Below are 18,681 nucleotides of genomic sequence, written 5' to 3'. Positions count from 1 at the left end.
AATGCACACGGTGAACAAATTCAAGCTCCTGCAAAGGACAACAGAAAACACACCTCTTCAGGGAAATCATAATGAGTAAATAGGACACACCTGAGTGTCTGTAATGTCTCTAGGACGGTCTCTGCCGCCCTCTCCATGACAGTTTGTGCCTAGAATTCACATAATGTAACAGTACATTTTAGATATGGGCAACCATCTGGGATTGCTACGTTCTTTTTAGGCATTTTAAATAAATGCTATTATAATACAGGGATATTAGAATATAATCCTCATGAGTTTAGTTCAACTGTCTTACCCCATCAGAACCCAAAATATAAGCAAGTTGTATTTCACTCTTTATACCAGTGCAATTTAAACAAACACTCGATAGCTTCAAAACATGGCTAAAACTATAATTTTGACATAATGCACAGTATGGTCTGTTCTTGCATCCATAGCTCTGTCTATTAATTTGAGAGTGGTGTATCAAGCCCAATCCCTCAGCTCTTTACCAATCCTAGATTGCCCCTTTCAACAATGAATAAAACATACTTGGTAAATAATGAATATAGTGTAAATACTACATATGAAATAAATAGCTGCCTCTTATCTTTAGACTGAATTCTTTGGAATGTAAAGCACATTTCATTCTTCATAATGACTTCCCTGTGGATGCATGTACAAGGAATATACCCTATAAGCAATGCAGTTTTATCCTTCATTAAGTAGCTGGAGTGTTGCGATTGATTCTATGTTAGATCAGCTTTAATATTGCAGGAAGATTGTACGGTTCTATAAGTCCACTAACCCCACTACCCCTTCCCTAATTGGAGTAAACTAATTAACAACAATACTTAGGCTTCAACTTTCAGTTTACACACACTATATACATTTTATGGACACCGTATATTTTATATTAGCTATATTTTGTGGTTTATTTTTAGTCCCACCCTTCAGCTACCCTCAACCCCTCCCATCTATCACTGAAAACCATCCAGTTTTGATTTCTATTTGCCATATATTTTTTTACCTGGGTCCTGAACCTTTCTATTCTCATAGTATCTACAGATTGTAAATGAAAGATGAACATTTTTACTAGGAGTATTATTGTATTATTGATCAGTTGACCATCGGCTTTTAAAGTCTCCCAGCAGTGCTATTTGCAGAGTTAGCTCCAGGTAAATGTTGCAATTCTTCAGCCATTCCTGAACCTGCGACCAGAAACGAGCTACATATGGGTAGTACCAAAACAAGTGATTTAATGATCATAAACCATGTGCCATGGTATCAGCACATCGAAAGTCTCTTCCCAACTATTTTGCAACCTGTATGGTGCATCTTTCGATTTTTGGGTCCTTATTAAATTAAACTGGAATACTTTTTCATTTATCACAATTTTCTTTAATTAACCAATTTTGGTCTTAATGTAGGGCCGACAGATAAGTTCCTTACCTTCTTCCACTTGCCTCCATTTTTCCAGTAATGCTGCAATGAGTTGGTTGTCATTTTTGATTGAGCAGACATTTCCATAGATATTTGTTGTCTTTTCTGGTGGATTGAACTGAAATTGCAACCAGCTTTCTATGGCTTGTTTTAAAAATAGTTATTTCATTTTCAAATAACCAAAAGTGAGAGGTTGTCGTCTCAATAAATGGAAAAAGGCTATTTTTGAACAAAGGGTGAGCCATTCTTACTAATCTGCTGGAAAACCAGTTTGGATTTATAGATAAACTGGGATTTGACTAAAGAATTAATCAGGGAGATTTTTCCACACAAATAGACAGGTATTTACCTTTCAATGGTAGCAAGATCTTATCTATTTTTGCTAACTTTCAATTAGAATGTATCGTAGTGAGATCATCTCTTTCTTTCGGGATTTGAATACAGATTATTTCCACTTCACAGTCAGACCACTTTATTGGTAAACTACATGGTAATGTAAAAGTAGTATTTTTTAGCGATCCAATACATAATATGATACACTTATCATAGTTCGTTGTGATCCTGAGAGGTTAGACTAATTATCTAGATCCTCTATGAGGTGTTGCTGGGATCCAAATTGTGGATTAGTCAGTGTACAATGATACCTTTTGTTTTTAAGCCCTGTGATTTCTAGCCCTTGATATTATGGTTGGATCTATTTGTTGGATCTAATTTTAATAGCTACCATTTAGATAGCCATAATAAATAGATGTGCCAATAGTTTCACTCCTCTTGACAGTTGAATACTTTCTGAGAAGTAGCCATTATTTACTATACATAACTCTGACCCATTGTGGGCCCATGAGAGATTCTATAGTCCAGGTGTTCACATACAAATTCTAGTTCTATTTTATCAAAGGCCTTTTCAAAATGAGTTATTAATACCTGGCCTGATTTCCTAGATTTTTCGTCATGTTTTATTGTTTCCAGTACTTGTCTTAAATGATCTCCAATGTGTTGTCCATGTAGAACGCCTGTCTGATTTAGGATGAATAACATCAGACAGTACCTTTTTAATTCAATGTTCTATGCATTTTTGCTATAATTTTTGCATCACAACACTGAATTGTAAGGGGCCTCCAGTTTTTAAGCTGGACTGGATATTTAAATTTACCACCTGGGTCCCATTTCAGTAATAGTGCTGAGTATATGATAGTCTACCATTTTTATTGGTGTGGTTAAAACACGCTAATAACGGATCTCTGAGTACATCAAAAAAAAGGTTTGATATAAAGTACCTCAACTGGTATGCCATCCAGACCTCGGACTTAAAGGCTTTAATTGCATCAATTAGTTCCTCCTCTGTAATTTGGCATTCACATTAGTCTTTCTGTACAGCTGTTAGTTTTACACAGTTTTTTACACTATTAATAGAAAAAAATCCTTACAACAAACTTCAGTTGGTGGAGATGGAGGAGTCTAAAATGAAAACATTTGCTTAAGTACTTTGCATCCATTTTCAAAATATGGTTTGGTGAATCTTGGGATGGCTCCAATTGTAACAAGTTTCTGTAAATTATTTTTGGTAGCATTTCTACGTTGAAGATTTAAAAAGAAGTGGGTGATTAGTGGCGTTCCCTTATGATGCGCTTGTTCTCTGTATTAAAACAAAAACCTTGCTTTTATTCCATTTAGGGTCTATTAAGTGGGGGTTGCCATAACGACGCTTTGGCAGGATATTGCCTGGATAAGGCATAATGGGTCTCCTGACACAACTCGGTCTGCTCCTGTGGAAGAACTTCACTCTTCGGAAGAGACAAAAGGTAACTGCACACCCTCTGTATAAAATCAATCTATGTCTGCTAAGATCGGCCACATACGGATATAGAAGGATACATGACCGTGTGCTCGTGTTACAATGGACAAAGACATCTACGGTATTGTGATAGTGGAAGAGTAGAGGGAATTGTCCTAAAACTGGTCCATATTAATGTGAGATGCTGCCTTAATTCCCTCGCTGGAGAACGAGTCATTCCCAGACACACAGTTGGAAGTGTCACCTTCCAAATGTTATGTCATTTGCAGCCTGTGTTTTAGCTTTTACAAAGTCAGCCTGATGGGAACAGAGGGGACATTGGGAGTGAGTGGTATAAGGTTTGTATAAAAGCTAGACTATACCTTTACCCACCAAAACAACCCTCTATATAACGTGATACCTTAGGGTTAATGTGTATATGACACAATTTCAATTGTCTCGGTCCTACTGTAGCAACATGGGCTCGTCATGCGCTTTGCTGATTTCCTGGTCAAAGTGAACTTTGTCCAAAGACTTTTATAAAATTAGCTAAATAAGCAAGAAACATCCAGTCATCATCCAGGTCTCTGTTGATGGTTGTTGACCCCTCATCTTAGGGCGGAGTGTGATATACCGAGTTTGATACCAGCTGCCCTCCAATTTCACGAGAAAGCTTTGACTTTTACTGGAATGTTGAAAACTATGTAACATTGATGATCCATCGTCATCTTCTCATCCAATACAGAAGGACATACAATAGAAGCAACATATGAGTCAGTGACATTCCAGTAAACAGTACATTCGGAAAGTGTTCAGACCCCTTCTCCACATTTTGTTATGTTATAGGCTTATTATGAAATTGATTAAATTAATTGTTTTCCTCATCAATCTACACACAATACTCCATAATGACAAAGCCAAAACAGGTTTTTAGAAAATGTATTAAAAAAAATAAGTATTCAGACCCTTTGCTATGAGACTCAAAATTGAGCTCAGGTGCATCCTGTTTCCATTGATCATCCTTGAGATGTTACTGTAACTTGATTGGAGTCCACCTTTGGTAAATTCAATTGATTGGACATGATTTGGTAATTCACACACATGTCTATATAAGGTCCCACTGTTGACACTGCATGTCAGAGCAAAAACCAAGCCATATAGGTAGAAGGAATTGTCTATAGACCTCTGAGACAGGGTTGTGTCGAGACCAACTTCAGTTTACATACCGCCCCAACAGGTCCACAGACGATACAATCGCCATCGCACTGCACACTGTCCTATCCCATCTAGACAAGAGGAATACTTATGTAAGAATTCTGTTCATTGACTACATCTCAGCATTCAAAACCATAGTACCCTCCAAGCTCATCATTAAGCTTGAGGCCCTGGGTCTTAACCCCGCCCTGTGCAACGGGGTCCTGGACTTTCTGACAGGTTGCCTCCAGGTGGTGAAGGTAGGAAACAACATTTCCACTTCAGTGATGCTCAACACTGGGGCCCCACAAGGGTGCGTGCTCAGCACCCTCCTGTACTGCCTGTTCCCCCATGACTGCGTGGCCATGCACGCCTCCAACTCCAAATCATCAAGTTTGGGCTTGATTACCAACAACAACAAGACAGTCTACAGGGAGGAGGTGAGGGCACTCACGGTGTGGTGTCAGGAAAACAACCTCTCACTCAACGTCAACAAAACAAAGGAGAAGATTGTGTACTTCAGGAAATAGCAGAGGGAGCACCCCTCTATCCATATCGACGGGACAGCAGTGGAGAAGGTGGAAAGTTTTAAGTTCCTCGGCGTACACATCACGGACAAAATGAAATGGTCCATCAACACAGGCAGAGTGGTGAAGAAAGCGCAACAGCACCTCTTCAACTTCAGGAGGCTGAAGAAATGTGGCTTTTTACCTAAAACCCTCACAAACCATTACAGATGCACAATTGAGAGCATCTTGTCGGGCTGTATGGCAACTGCACCACACTCAACCACAAGTCTCTCCTGAGGGCGGTTCGGTCTGCACAACTTATCACCAGGGATAAAACTACCTGCCCTCCAGGACAACTACAGCACCCGATGTCACAGGAAGGCAAAAAATATCAACAAAGACAACAACCACACGAGCCACTGCCTGTTCACCCCTCTACCATCCAGGAGATAAGGTCAGTACAGGTGCATCATAGCTGAGACCGAGAGACTGAAAAACATCTTCTATCTCAAGGTCATCAGACTGTTAAACAACAATCCCTAACACAGAGAGTCTGCTGCCTACATACAGACGCAAATCTGTATAATAATCTCTCCCTTTCCCTTTCCTAAAGCACTGTAGTTCCTGAATTTCAGGACTTAGTCTCTTATTCATTATATTAAAGGTTCAACTCCCAATATCACTTTGCTCCGGCCAATGTCCCCGATCGTAGACATTAGCTCCTCACCTCGCTCTCTTTACACACACACCTCTCTCTCACACAAACCTAATGTAGCAGCTAATCAAGGTTGGGGAGTAACTGATTGCATGTAATCTGATTACAAAAAAATGTAAACACGTCAACAGCTACAATATTGTAATCAGATTACAGATACTTTAGAAAAACTAGATGATTACTTCTTGGATTAAATTTAAATTCAGAAAGGATATTGGCGAAAAATACGTTATGACACCATTCTGTTTTCTCAATGACATTCAATTCTGAATTGAAAAAAGGCACAGGTTTAAGTTTGTTCCACCTGAGCAAGTCTGACCACAAGTCAGAGACCACTATGATGATGCATTTGATGGATCCTTTTTTGTCTTCTTCTAATGCCTCTCAAGGGGATAGTTATCCAAAAGTAACTGAAAGTAATCAGATCACGTTCTGAGTTTGGGTAATCCAAGAGTTACGTTATCGATTCATATTTTGGACGGGTAAGTAGTAAGTGTAAAGGATTACATTTAAAAAGTAACATACAAAACCCTGCAGCTAATGGCGTATGGGCCATATAATATTCTGTGATGTCACCAACCAGCAATACGGTCACAGACATTTCTGACTTAAGGGAGATGTTGCCACAACAGCAACGCCTAGGTCAGAGCTTGTTGTCAGTGAAACTATACTGCCTCCAGGGATGCCATTGTTTGTTACACAGTAGATACAATAAGGCCCTCAATTTTTTCAGTCAATGTCAATCACATAGTTTTTTAAAAACTTTCTCATAGTGACGGTGATGAGGAAAAACACCCACCAGTACACCGGGTTCCCTATGGATAAAGCACAGTAGGCTGCACCTCATTCCAGCATAAAACAGCAGACGTTGGAAAGTTTTCATGTCAGCTTTTTAATAAAGTTTTGACTTTATACTCTATACAGATGACCAGTGGCAATTTTAGCATGTAGATCTTAGGGGGCAAACTAAAACATTTTTGGGGGGATGCATGCCAGCAAAGCCACTACACAATACAAGACTAAACAATACATTAATGGCCCTACAATGGTGACTAACGGTGCCCACAAACTGCTAGGGCCTACATAAAGCTGTCCCAACAGCAGAGTTTACTGCCTTTAAAAAAACATAGCTGATATGGCTGACTTGCTTAAACAAATGTGTTTTTTTACTGATAATTGAGATGTATAAACTATGGCATAAGGGGACGACAAGCGGATACAAGGCAATCTGCAAATTCGATTAAGAAATGAATGAGCGAGCTAGGACGGACGTAGTCAGTTTAACAATTTGTTCAGCACCTTTGAAATGTACAGTGATAGAATTCAGATCATGGGCCGTTCTTACAGTGTTCTCCCTGTACACCAAGTCAGAACCGTAGGATAAATGAAGGGGGTGTAAAAGCAGACAATGAAAGCTCTTACAATATTAAATGATTGCATTTCTCTAAAACAGGTTACAGGCTACATGTGCACCACCAAGTCAGAACAGTACGTGACATTCAGAGGGGTAAATAGACCAAATTATTAGGTGAGGCACATGGGCTACTAACAGTTTACTACACAACATACAGTTAGTATTACTTTCTTAGCCACAGTATACATATCTCTCTGGCCGATTACATAATTTATGCAGCAGCAGTGCTCACTTGAACATGAAGGTGGCGCAGTGGTCCTTCGTGGGCAAATGTTGTCATCAAAGTCTGACATTCATTTATGGTGCTTTCAAATCAACTGGGAACTCTGGAAAAAAACCCAGGTTGAATCATGATGACGTCAGTGATCTTCAGGTTGTAGCTTTAGAAAGAGGCCTGAGTTCCCGACTTACAAGAGCTATTTTTTTCCCCCGAGTTCCCAGTTGTCTTGAACTCACTTAAATCAGATTTCCCAGCTCTGTATTAACAGTTGTTTTGAGCATGGCAGAAATTATGCTGGAAATACAGCAAGGCCAATGTTGAATGTTTATACATTTTAAGCTTGGAAAAGAGACTGATATGTGACACGTATTACTGGCAAAATAAATAAAAAAAAAATAGTAAAAAATGTGGGGCTCAAAACAAGTGGGGCTCTGTTTTGAATTAGAACATGTCAGGGGAAAGAAACATGGGATATTGACTTATGGAAACTGGATGGGAGTTAACAAGGAGAAAGGGTCTTTTAGAGGTTAATGACCAATTCAATTAATCACTGACCAAGCATTTTGGGGGATTTTATAAAAGGCATGAAACTGATTTTATGGTTCAACATTTCACATAATTTCATAGGGAGAGATTATCCATTCACAAAGACCACCGTGTCCAATGGCTAATGCCTAGAGAGCCCTGTATTGAGAGAGCCCCCATGATCCTTCTCTCCTCGCTCTTTCCTCTGGTACTCTGGAATACATTATAATAAATCCCATTCTCAGTGGTACCACAATTTCCCGGACACATGTAAGGCTGATGAAAATGGAAGGGAGTTTCGTATTGATAATGTGCTTTGACTTTTGGATACATCAGTATAACATTGTGGAGCAAGAAATAGTTGAGTGATTATGTACTGTATCAACCAAATCCACATGGTGTGGCTCATTTAAGTTATTTTATGATGGATTGTGGATCACTGGAGAAGCTACAACACTGAGTAACAACAAACAAAACACCTATATACAGTAACATGTGGTTTGACAACTTGTACAACTACTGTATTGGCAGAGGACCAGTGGTGGAAAAAGTACCCAACTCTCATACTTGAGTAAAAGTAAAGATACCTTAAATAAATCAGATGGCACCATTTTCTGGATTTTTATTTATTGACCGAAAGCCAGGGGCACACTCCAGCATTTAGACATAATTTACAAACGAAGCATGCAAGTTTAGTGAGTCCACCAGATCAGAGGCAATATGGATGACCAGGGATGTTCTGTTTATAAGTGTGTGAATTTGGCTTACATTTTGCTACTTTTGGATGTCAAGGAAAATGTATGGAGTAAAAAATACATTATTTCCTTTATGAATTTAGTGAAGTTAAAGTAAAAGTTGTCAAATATATAAATAGTAAAGTACAGATACTCCACAAAACAAGTTAAGTGGTACTTTAAAGTATTTTACACCACCGCAGACGACCGTCTCACAATGCCGTCTCATTATGCCATTATGTATGGCATAATAATGGCATGACACATGCCATAGAGACTCCATAAGTTGTTCACCTTTGAGAGGATTGACAACAATAGACCTGTCAGTAGAAGAGCAGCAGTGGTTTTTAAGGCTATGGACTCTTGCGAGAGCCGCATTGTGATCCAGGCTAGCGCTGCCTCTGATTTCTCTAAGCAGCTAGGTCACTCCAATAGAGATGATGGGGGGGATGAACACGCCGCTAGACAAGGTCGGCGGAGGGAGAGAGAGAAGGCGCCGAGGGACGCGTAAAAGCCTAAATGAGGGAGGGAGGTGAAGAGTTGAGGCGAGATGTAGCATTGTAATATCTTTCTCCCTAGTTGGCTCCCTGCGAAGCCTGTAGACAGCTCCCGCTGTTCGAGCACTTTGACTGTTGTTCTGAATTTCCCTCTCAAAGTGAACTCTAGTCAAGAGGGGAATGCAGGTACTCCTACCTTGCCCCTTAGCTACACAAGTTGCCATGGCAGAAGTATTTCCAGGCTGCATATAGGAGTTGGTTCAACATTAGCAAGTTCGCCGACTACACTCTTAGGGGGGGGGGGGGGAGGAGTTATCTAGAATCTGAAAACCCCTTTTTGATTCCAGGTAGAACCCTTTTGGTTCAAAGTAGAACCCTTTTGGGTTCCATGAGGACCCTTTCCACAGAATATCTACATGGAACCCAAAAGGGTTCTACATGGAACCAAAAAGGGTTCTCCCTGGAACCAAAAAGAGTTATCCTATGGGGACAGCCCGAAGAACCCTTTTGGAACCCTTTTTTTAAGTGTGTGGCTAGTTGATGTATTTAAGTGAGATAGCATAGGGCAAGAGTCCCATTGAAATTCTGATTAGCTAGGAGGGGTGAAAAGCCTCCCATCTCCCATGCCACAGTGAAATTGTATTCACAGTGTTCCGAGCCATCTCTGCAAAGGGCAAAATGAAGAGATAGACTAAGAGAAAACTAAAAAGAGAACACATCAACCCTCCATTTGGTCCATCGTTTTTTCTCTCCATTCTTCATTCCCCGGGGTTATTTGGAATAAAAGGCTGAGATCTTTGATGTGGTAAGAAGGGATACGGGCGGATGGTGAAGTGGACATATTAACGAAGGGAAGGGACCCATGGGTCCAGACACTCAGGTTTAGGTTCCATTTATAGCAGGATGGACAGTGCCTGTGTCCCAAATGATCGCCTATTCCCTATATAGTGCACTACTTTTGATCAGAGCTTTAATGGGCAGCCCAAAATAGGGAATATGGTGCCATTTGGGATGCAGACAGCGTATGAGGAGATGAGGTGAGTTAGCTTTGGCCGGGCAGAGGAGTGGAGGATTCAGTGAAGCTTGCAGTCTCATCCTCTGTAAAAGCTCAAAGGTATAGGGATGTAGAAGCCGACCGACCTGACTGCAATGACTATGCCTTGACACACACACACACACACACAGGAGCCGATGTGCATACACACACACGCTCCAGTGAACTCTCATTCACGTCACTGAACCATACCCAATGATTTGAAAAAAGCACATTTGTACATAACAGGTGATTTTGCAGAGGTGATGCAATTTACTGAAACATCTGACGGCTCTGTGAGAGAGCTGCATTTTTGGTAATCATAGATGGGTTGCTATAGTTTTTGTTTCAAATTCCCTGGAATCATCAGGACCTTTACAGTTTTTCTCAATTGCGTGTTCTCAAGACAAGTAACTCTGTGGCATTCTGCAAAACAGGAAATGCATTTTCAAAATGATAGTATACCGTCCCAATTGCTAATACATTCCTCAAAAGAACACGACTTCCTGCACAAAGGTTAATGCAAAACGTCAGTACAGAGACAAAGTGGAATCGCAGTTCAGTGGGTCAGACACAAGATGTATGTGGCAGAGTCAACAGACAATCATAGACTACAAAGGGAAAACTAGCCACGTCGTGAACACCGGCGTCTTGCTCCCGAACACCGGCGTCTTGCTACCGAACACCGGCGTCTTGCTCCCGAACACCGGCGTCTTGCTCCCGAACACCGGCGTCTTGCTCCCGAACATCGGGGTCTTGCTCCCGAACACCGGCGTCTTGCTCCCGAACACCTGCGTCTTTCTCCCGAACACCGGCGTCTTGCTCCAGAACACCGGCGTCTTGCTCCCGAACACCGGGGTCTTGCTCCCGAACACCGGCGTCTTGCTCCCGAACACCGGGGTCTTGCTCCCGAACACCGGCGACTTGCTCCCGAACACCGGCGTCTTGCTCCCGAACATCGGGGTCTTGCTCCCGAACACCGGCGTCTTGCTCCCGAACACCGGCGTCTTGCTCCCGAACACCGGCGTCTTGCTACTGAACACCGGCGTCTTGCTCCCAGATCAGCTAAACACCTTCGCCCGCTTTAAGAATAACACAGTGCCACCGATGCGGTCCGCTCCCAAGGACTGTGGGCTCTTGTTCTCCATGGCCAACGTCAGTAAGACATTTAAGTGTGTCAAGGCTTCTAGAACAGACGGCATCCCTAGCCACCTCCTCAGCATGCGCTGACCAGCTGGCTGGAGTGTTTTTATGGACATATTCAATCTCTCCCTATCCCAGTCTGCTGTCCCCACTTGCTTCAAGATGTCTACCAGTGTTCATGTACCCAAGAAAGCAAAGATAACTGAAATAAATGACTATCGCCCCGTAGCACTCACTTCTGTCATCATGCTTTGAGAGGCTAGTTAAGGATCATATCACCTCCACCTTACTTGACACCCTAGACCAACTTCAATACCTAAATAAGAATGCTGTTCATTGACTATAACTCAGCCTTCAACACCCTAGTACCCTCCAAACTCATCATTAAGCTTGGGTGGTGAAGGCAGGAAACAACACCTCCACTTCGCTGATGCTCAACACAGGGGATCCACAAGGGTGCGTGCTCAGCCCCCTCCTGTACTCCCTGTTCACCTATGACTGAATGAGCTGATCATGGACATCAGGAAACAGAAGAGGGAGTACGCCCCTATCCACATTGACGGGACCGCAGTGGAGAAGGTGGAACGCTTCAAGTTCCTCGGCGTACACATCTCTGACAACCTGAAATGGTCCACCCACACAGACCGGCTACCACTCGGTTACTCAACCCTGCACCTTAGAGGCTGCTGCACTATATACATACACATGGAATCTCTGGTCACTTTAATAATGGAACTCTAGTCACTGTAATAATGTTTACATACTGGTTTACTCATCTCATATGTATATACTGCATTCTATTCTACAGTATTTTAGTCAATGCCTCGCCGACATTGCTCGTCCTAATAGTTATGTATTTCTAAATTCCATTCCTTTACTTTTAGATGTTTGTATATTGTTGTGAATTGTTAGATACTACTGCCCTGTTGGCGCTAGGAACACAAGCATTTCGCTACACCCACAATAATGTCTGCTAAATATGTGTATGTGACCAATAAAATATGATTTGAAGTGATTTGATTTGATCTTGAGTCAAATCTGACAAAACAAAGTTATTCTGTCATTTTAAAAATCCTAGTTATCAAATTGTTTTCTTTGAAGTCCCTAAATCGTGATGATCAAAATGTGTAATACAACTATCAAAAGGTGCAGAATTATGCAAAATTACTATTTTTTTTATGTACAGTACCAGTCAAAAGTTTGGACACACCTACTCATATTTGAGTTTCTTCAAAGTAGCCACCCTTTGCTACGATGACAGCTTTGCACACTCTTGGCATTCTCTCAACCAGCTTCATGAGGTAGTCATCTGGAATGCATTTCAATTAACCGGTGTGCCTTGTTAAAAGTTAATTTGTGGAATTCCTTTCCACTGTCATTCATTAGTGTCATCACAATCCAAGTCCATGTATTCAAAACTGTACATAGGCTTGGACGTTCCGACGGCAAGCAGAAACACACTCCCCAGTAGAAACAAGAAAAGGTGATTACAATGGAGGAACCACAACTGATATGAATGTATAGGCCACAGTCCACACCAAAGCAAAGCTCTATAATGGGAAGTCACAGTGTTGGAGATGATAACTTAGGAGTGACTCCACTTTATTATCTTACCATCTCTTCAGATCTTTCCCGATATTGTACCTGGTGTTCTACTGTTAAAGCCATATACAATGTTGTGTAGTAGTACATACTGATAGCTGGAAATAGAGAACACATTTGCAAACCGTTTTTTCTCTTCTGATGAAAACCACCTGTTGATATTCTGTGAACAGAACACTTTAGAGTGAATGTTGTACTCATTGATGACAATTGCATTTATGGTTTTGCAAAAGTGGGTCTAAAATACGCAATTGATGAACACAGGCAAGAAAATGATCAGCCATTCTGCGAATGTATTTAAGCATTTGATCATTGTTGGTTTGCTATAGTTATGTTTAACCACCGTTTCAAAACATTTATTGTGGACAGTAAATGTCATAACATAACATGCATGGCATGTTATTCATATTAGATTATATGGCATTTGTTGCAGAAGTCTATGCATTTGGCATGCCGATTTGAATAGACAAGGTATTTTATTGTGACCACAAACAATGTGACCCCATCTCCACTTCAGCAACACAGAAACAAGTGTCAACCCCTATCATTTAGGGCTAGAACACATGCATTAGCAACACAAACACAGAGACTAGAATGGGATTCATGAGGTAATATACTGTACTATGATATAATATGATTAAGCATGAGGTAATCTGTCTACTTCATCTTCAATTCAGGTGCGTCTGGTGGTGGAGCTGTTGTGGCCTCTCTTTCTGTTCTTCATCCTGGTCTGGGTGAGATCAACCAGCCAACCCATTTACCAGGGCGAATGTAAGTAGAATGGTCCCAGTTTAAGCAAACTGCATAAAGTATTTACAACTTAAATAGATGCTTCACAAATAAACTATAGGCTCACAAATCATATGCCAAATGTGACACTATTTCAATTCCCCCAAAACGAAATGTATTGCACTACAATTACAATGTTTCTAATCGTGAAATGCAAGCGTGTCCCTTCCTTTCTCCAATTGCTGCTGTAACTTTGTCACCTGATAAAAGTAGCAATGTCACCGTGGCCCAGCAAATGTCTATTGACACACTGTTCAGTATCACTCTTCCTACAAACTCTTATTAGTATAATGTACATTTTCGGACACCCCTACTCCCTTTGACATAAAGTATGAGTAGGAAGTAGGGACGTTTGGTCAGGTGGAGAATGGGTGTCCTAAAATGTACACCATACTTGTTGTGAGTTCACCTGACATGTCAAATCCAAGGGTAATGGCTAGATGGGCTTATGTCAAAGTGCAGCTTATGTCAAAGTGACATCGAAATATACATATTTGAGTTGCGTCTGGGATAATTTTTGCATTTTAGATAAGCCTAACCCTTCTCCTAACCTGTTACGTTATTTATCCTAACTTGCTGCGAAAGTTCTCCTAACCGGCTTCGAAAAGTCACTTCTGACCATAGCTGTATACCATCTAGTGAAAACCCTATTAAAGTGGATAAGGGAGTACGCAAGATGGCCGCCGAGTCAGCTGACACTGCCACACAAGTCAGCTGACACAGAACATGAACACACACACTTGGCAATTCCCTAATTGAAGCCATCATCTGAGGACACTGCAGAAAGCTGCAGAAAGATGGTGGAGGATGAGGACATTTAGGTGCTCATGTATGGATGAAAATGATAGCTTATTTTTTGGGTTCAAGGTCATTATCCAAATAAAGCCATGCCTTCCGCCGGGGTGCTGCCTTGGCTTCAAGGCATGATGTGTAACATAGACAACCCATGTGTAAACCATTCCACGCCAGGAGAAGCACCGGGACAAGTCAACAACTTCAACGATTCCATGTATGTAGGGGGGCATCCGTTTTCAAGCCATTTACCTACAGTGACAATTTCCAAATTTACTGTAAATGATCCTAGTTTGAGTTACATTATTTCACCTTGATAATGGCAGGTTTTGGTAGTCAGTTAGCCGTTGATGTTCCTTTAGAAAGTGAGTTACATCACATTTGAAGTAGGCCTATTAGCTATCTTTCCTTTAGCCATGCAAAAGTCTAAGACTTTTTTATATTCTTCCTCTGTCCAACCAGAATTGCTGGGATGTTGATCGAGTTACAGTCACTTCTGGCGAACAGATCCATCTTAACCAAGATCCAGACGCTTTCCGATGATGTGGACCAGTGGGTTTTGATTCTACCGACATCTAACCGTGAAAAAGGTACAGAGTTTGAACCGTTTTCAAATTGTTCATACAGTTTTTTTTTAGGGCCCTAGAAAATCATGAGCCCATTGCATTGATGATCTACTTTAGCACACCAACCTAACTGATCCTGTACTCACTGTTCAATACACTGAGGACCATATTAATGAACTAAGTTCTAAGCCAAACCTTGAATATCTCATGAATAATAAAGCTTTTACAGCCACTGACTAATGGCTCAGCAGTAATTGGAACAGTATAATACTTTACCAGACTGACAATCACTTTGCCATAGATTTGACCACGGTCCTTTATCAACTAGAGTAGCCCATTCACGAGGGTGACAGTTTGGAGGATTTGTTATTCTCTGAGATCACTCGAAAAAACAATGACAACTGATTATTTATGATCTAATTTGCCGTGTGGAGTGGCAGATCGTTTATCTTCATAAGTTGCTACTTTGCATTAGGCTCATTTAGCCTGATGATATTCAGATTTTCACAAGGCACCTAATTTGCAAATAGGGAAAAGTGGGCCCAGCCATTGTTGAGGCTCACACAAACATCGCACCCAAAACCGTATTTGCATTTTGGGGTCACAGGCTCGTAATATACAAGATTAAATCCATCAGAGATCTAAGGCACGGCTTAATTAATGGGATACGCTGTCTGAGGCGACATGGCGAAAGGTCATACAACACAAGGGAGAGGCAGAGGGATATCAAGGGGATATAAATGGCAAAGGTGATTGTGTTGTGCTTCTCACCGGAGATGTTGAAAGGTGTTGGGGTGGGGACTCCAATCTCGCCCGGTAACCAAGTTCAGACAGAGCCCAGAGCATGTTTTTGTTTCGACCTGTACAAGTGTCATGTTGTCCTACCTTATTGATGGTGTTGAAAATGATAATGACAGAGGAAGTAGTAGTTTTAGTAAGAGTATAAGGACAGGATAAGTATCTCTACCTTGAATTCCTATAAGCATGAATTAAACGTCATAGGTACATACTATCATTTATTTTCTACCATATTACAATGCCATGTATGTGGCTCAAGTCAAAATGTTCTCTGCATATTCTCCAATATCGCTACTCATGAGTTTGTTTCAAAAGCAGATTTCTTGAGAATACTCAACGAACCATGTAGCCTAAGAGATAAACATTGTGGAGTGAAGTAGTAATGGGCTGTTTTGGCTTGTGATCTGCACCCAGACATTCTCACCAGTCTAAGCGGGGAGGATTACATTAAACAGTCGATTGGTTTTGATGTTGTCATTTCGACCAAGACTATCAGTGGGCATCTAATCAGTACAAAATGACTGCTTAACTGACTGATGCATGTTTAGCAACGATATGCCAGCTCCCACTAAAACAATTCCTCTGGCGACCCTCCCTCGCTCTTATCCACGTTTTATTGCAACATTCACCTGTGGAATACAATACAATTTCAACTCTGATTACGACCAAATGCCCCTCAAAGTGATTGTTAAACAAAAAAAGCAAAGCAAAGCAGTTTGGGAAATGCTACACTTAAATATATCAGTAGGATGCTGTCAATATCAAATGAGTAAGGAACATCACATTTTCCAAACCCATCTTTGATGTTCGCCACACCTATACTGTTTTACATGCCTGTCTATCAAAAACAAACTGATACAGCTCCCTCAAAAATAGTTTTCTTCCCAGATCCATTCGAATTCTGCCTGAGTGAAAGCACACTACTTGTTCTCGCTCTTCATGTTTAAGGTCAGCCCATTCCTCTGAGAAGTATCCTGAATGACAATGAAATGTTCACCACATATCTGAGGGAAAACTTGTCCCTGTCATCGACGGTAGCCGACGGTCTGATTACCTCAAATATTCGCCTGAATGAGGTGAGTCAGCATAACTTTTTTCACAGCATAGTACTGCAGAGTGGTCAGGAAACAACAAGATATAACGTTTTGGGTGACCTGAACAAATGCACATTATAGATCTGTCATTCTCATTGAAAGCAAGTCTAAGAAACCGTAGATATCTTCTATGTGCACTATTTCTATGCTTCCTGTTCTTAAGGTTTGTTTTTGTGTCTTTTTTCTTTCGGTTTTGTACACCATCTTCAAACAACAGAAAATACAATATTTGTGGTTATGGAAAAGATATTTCACAACTGTTTAGATGGTACAATAAACTGAAATTAGGTGAACTATTAGAATTTTAGCAACCAGGAAATGCCGGAGGGGATTTCTGCGTAGTGCATCTTTAACAAACACAACGCAAATCTTCAATCCAAAATGAATCTTCTGCTCTTCTGTCAACCCCCTCTCCCACATGCTCTTCTGGCTTCAGGTCTGCCTCTCCAACCTCTAGGCTACCTACCTACCCATATGATTGAAAATAATGCATTGCAAGGACATAATTTCTTGACTGTTCCAATCGATTCAGGGTAGACATACTGTATGACTTTGCAGAGAATTTACAGTTTAAGAAGTCAATGTTTCTCAATCGATTCTTAGGGGTGCACATCGTTGTTATTGCCCAGCATTAACACACTTGGTTCAACTAATCAACCCATCCCCAAGCACTTGAATAATGAAATTGGATGTGTTAGCGCTGAGCTAAACCACAAATGTCACACATTGGGGGTACCCCAGGAGTTGATTAAGAAACACTGCTCTACCTGGCACGTTTGTGTTCGGGTGAAATGCAGCTGTTGTAGCGATAAGAGTGATCTGTGAGTGGCCCCTTCAGATGTTCCACATCGATACCTTGCCATGTTCTAACTGATGTCAGACGAGGAGGAGGAAGACTATTATTTGTGCTAGGCTATACGTTCCTCGCTGACAAGGCTGCTTGGTGTGTGTGTGCTTGTGTGTGTGTAAAGTACACAAATAAAAGTCTAGGTAAGAAAGCTGAATCAGATGGGTTTCTATTTTACGTCTAACACTTCTGATGCTCATCCTGTCCTTTCACCAGATGATGGGCATTTCAAGGCAAGACGATCTGAGGATCACCCTTTGCAGTGGAACAGCTCTTGATAGATACGTGGAATTCACCAGCGCCTTTGACAAGGAGGCCTTTCAGAAAGTCAGCTGCTCCCTCACAGCACAGCAGCTGAGACAAACCAGAGAAGTTTTCCTACAAAACCTGGATCCAAGGAAAATGCTCACCAATGTAAGTCAAATCAAATTAGGTCTACCACTCAATTATGTAAACGTAACTTGATTGTGCTGTTTACTTCATTGTGACATAAAGATGTAATTGTGTATTTTACTTGCTTCTTAATTGACCTTTTCTCTTTGTGGCTCTTAATTGTTTGAAATCTATGTTAGCTACTGCCAAATAGCTCTTTTTTATGTCATCCAACAAATGTAAACGCTTAGAGTTTGCTAAACGGTATTGGCGATTAGTACCGTATGGTCAGATGACATGAGCACCAGTGGTGGGTTTGGCATCAAAGATGAATCAAATGCAGAAAAGAACCCTATACCTACTGTAAAATATGGTGGTGGATCTTTAATATTATTTGGTTATTTTGATCCTGTATTTTGCCCAGTACCAGGACTTTTTAACCTAAATCCTGGTTGCCTCTGCCAGGAGGCTGAAACTTGGCCACAAGTGGATATTGTAGCAAGACAATAACCCCAAGCACATCAAAATCCACAAAGAACAACATTTTGCAAAGGCCATATTGGTCTCTGGACTTGAACCTAATGGTTTTCAATGGAAGAGGGCATCCCATAAGTGCAGACGAAGGATATCAAGGATCTGGA

The 18,681-nt window shown here is 41.0% G+C and overlaps 1 protein-coding gene across 1 annotated transcript in view; it reads left to right on the top strand.

Moving 5' to 3' along the window:
• LOC139416093 (phospholipid-transporting ATPase ABCA1-like) overlaps positions 1-18,681 on the top strand; it is a 240,692-nt gene that overhangs the window by 7,311 nt on the left and 214,700 nt on the right. Inside the window, exons 2-7 of the mRNA XM_071164364.1 lie at positions 3,097-3,224; positions 13,460-13,553; positions 14,439-14,580; positions 14,826-14,953; positions 16,676-16,803; positions 17,885-18,082. Coding sequence (XP_071020465.1) covers positions 3,159-3,224; positions 13,460-13,553; positions 14,439-14,580; positions 14,826-14,953; positions 16,676-16,803; positions 17,885-18,082 — 756 coding nt within the window. The 5' untranslated portion in view covers positions 3,097-3,158. The remainder of the gene's footprint in view (positions 1-3,096; positions 3,225-13,459; positions 13,554-14,438; positions 14,581-14,825; positions 14,954-16,675; positions 16,804-17,884; positions 18,083-18,681) is intronic.

The sequence above is a fragment of the Oncorhynchus clarkii genome, chromosome 9 (genome assembly GCF_045791955.1).
Source record: "Oncorhynchus clarkii lewisi isolate Uvic-CL-2024 chromosome 9, UVic_Ocla_1.0, whole genome shotgun sequence".
NCBI classification, from domain to species: domain Eukaryota; kingdom Metazoa; phylum Chordata; class Actinopteri; order Salmoniformes; family Salmonidae; genus Oncorhynchus; species Oncorhynchus clarkii.
The sequence above is the reverse complement of the archived record's forward strand: the minus strand, read 5'-3'. Positions and strand labels throughout refer to the sequence as shown.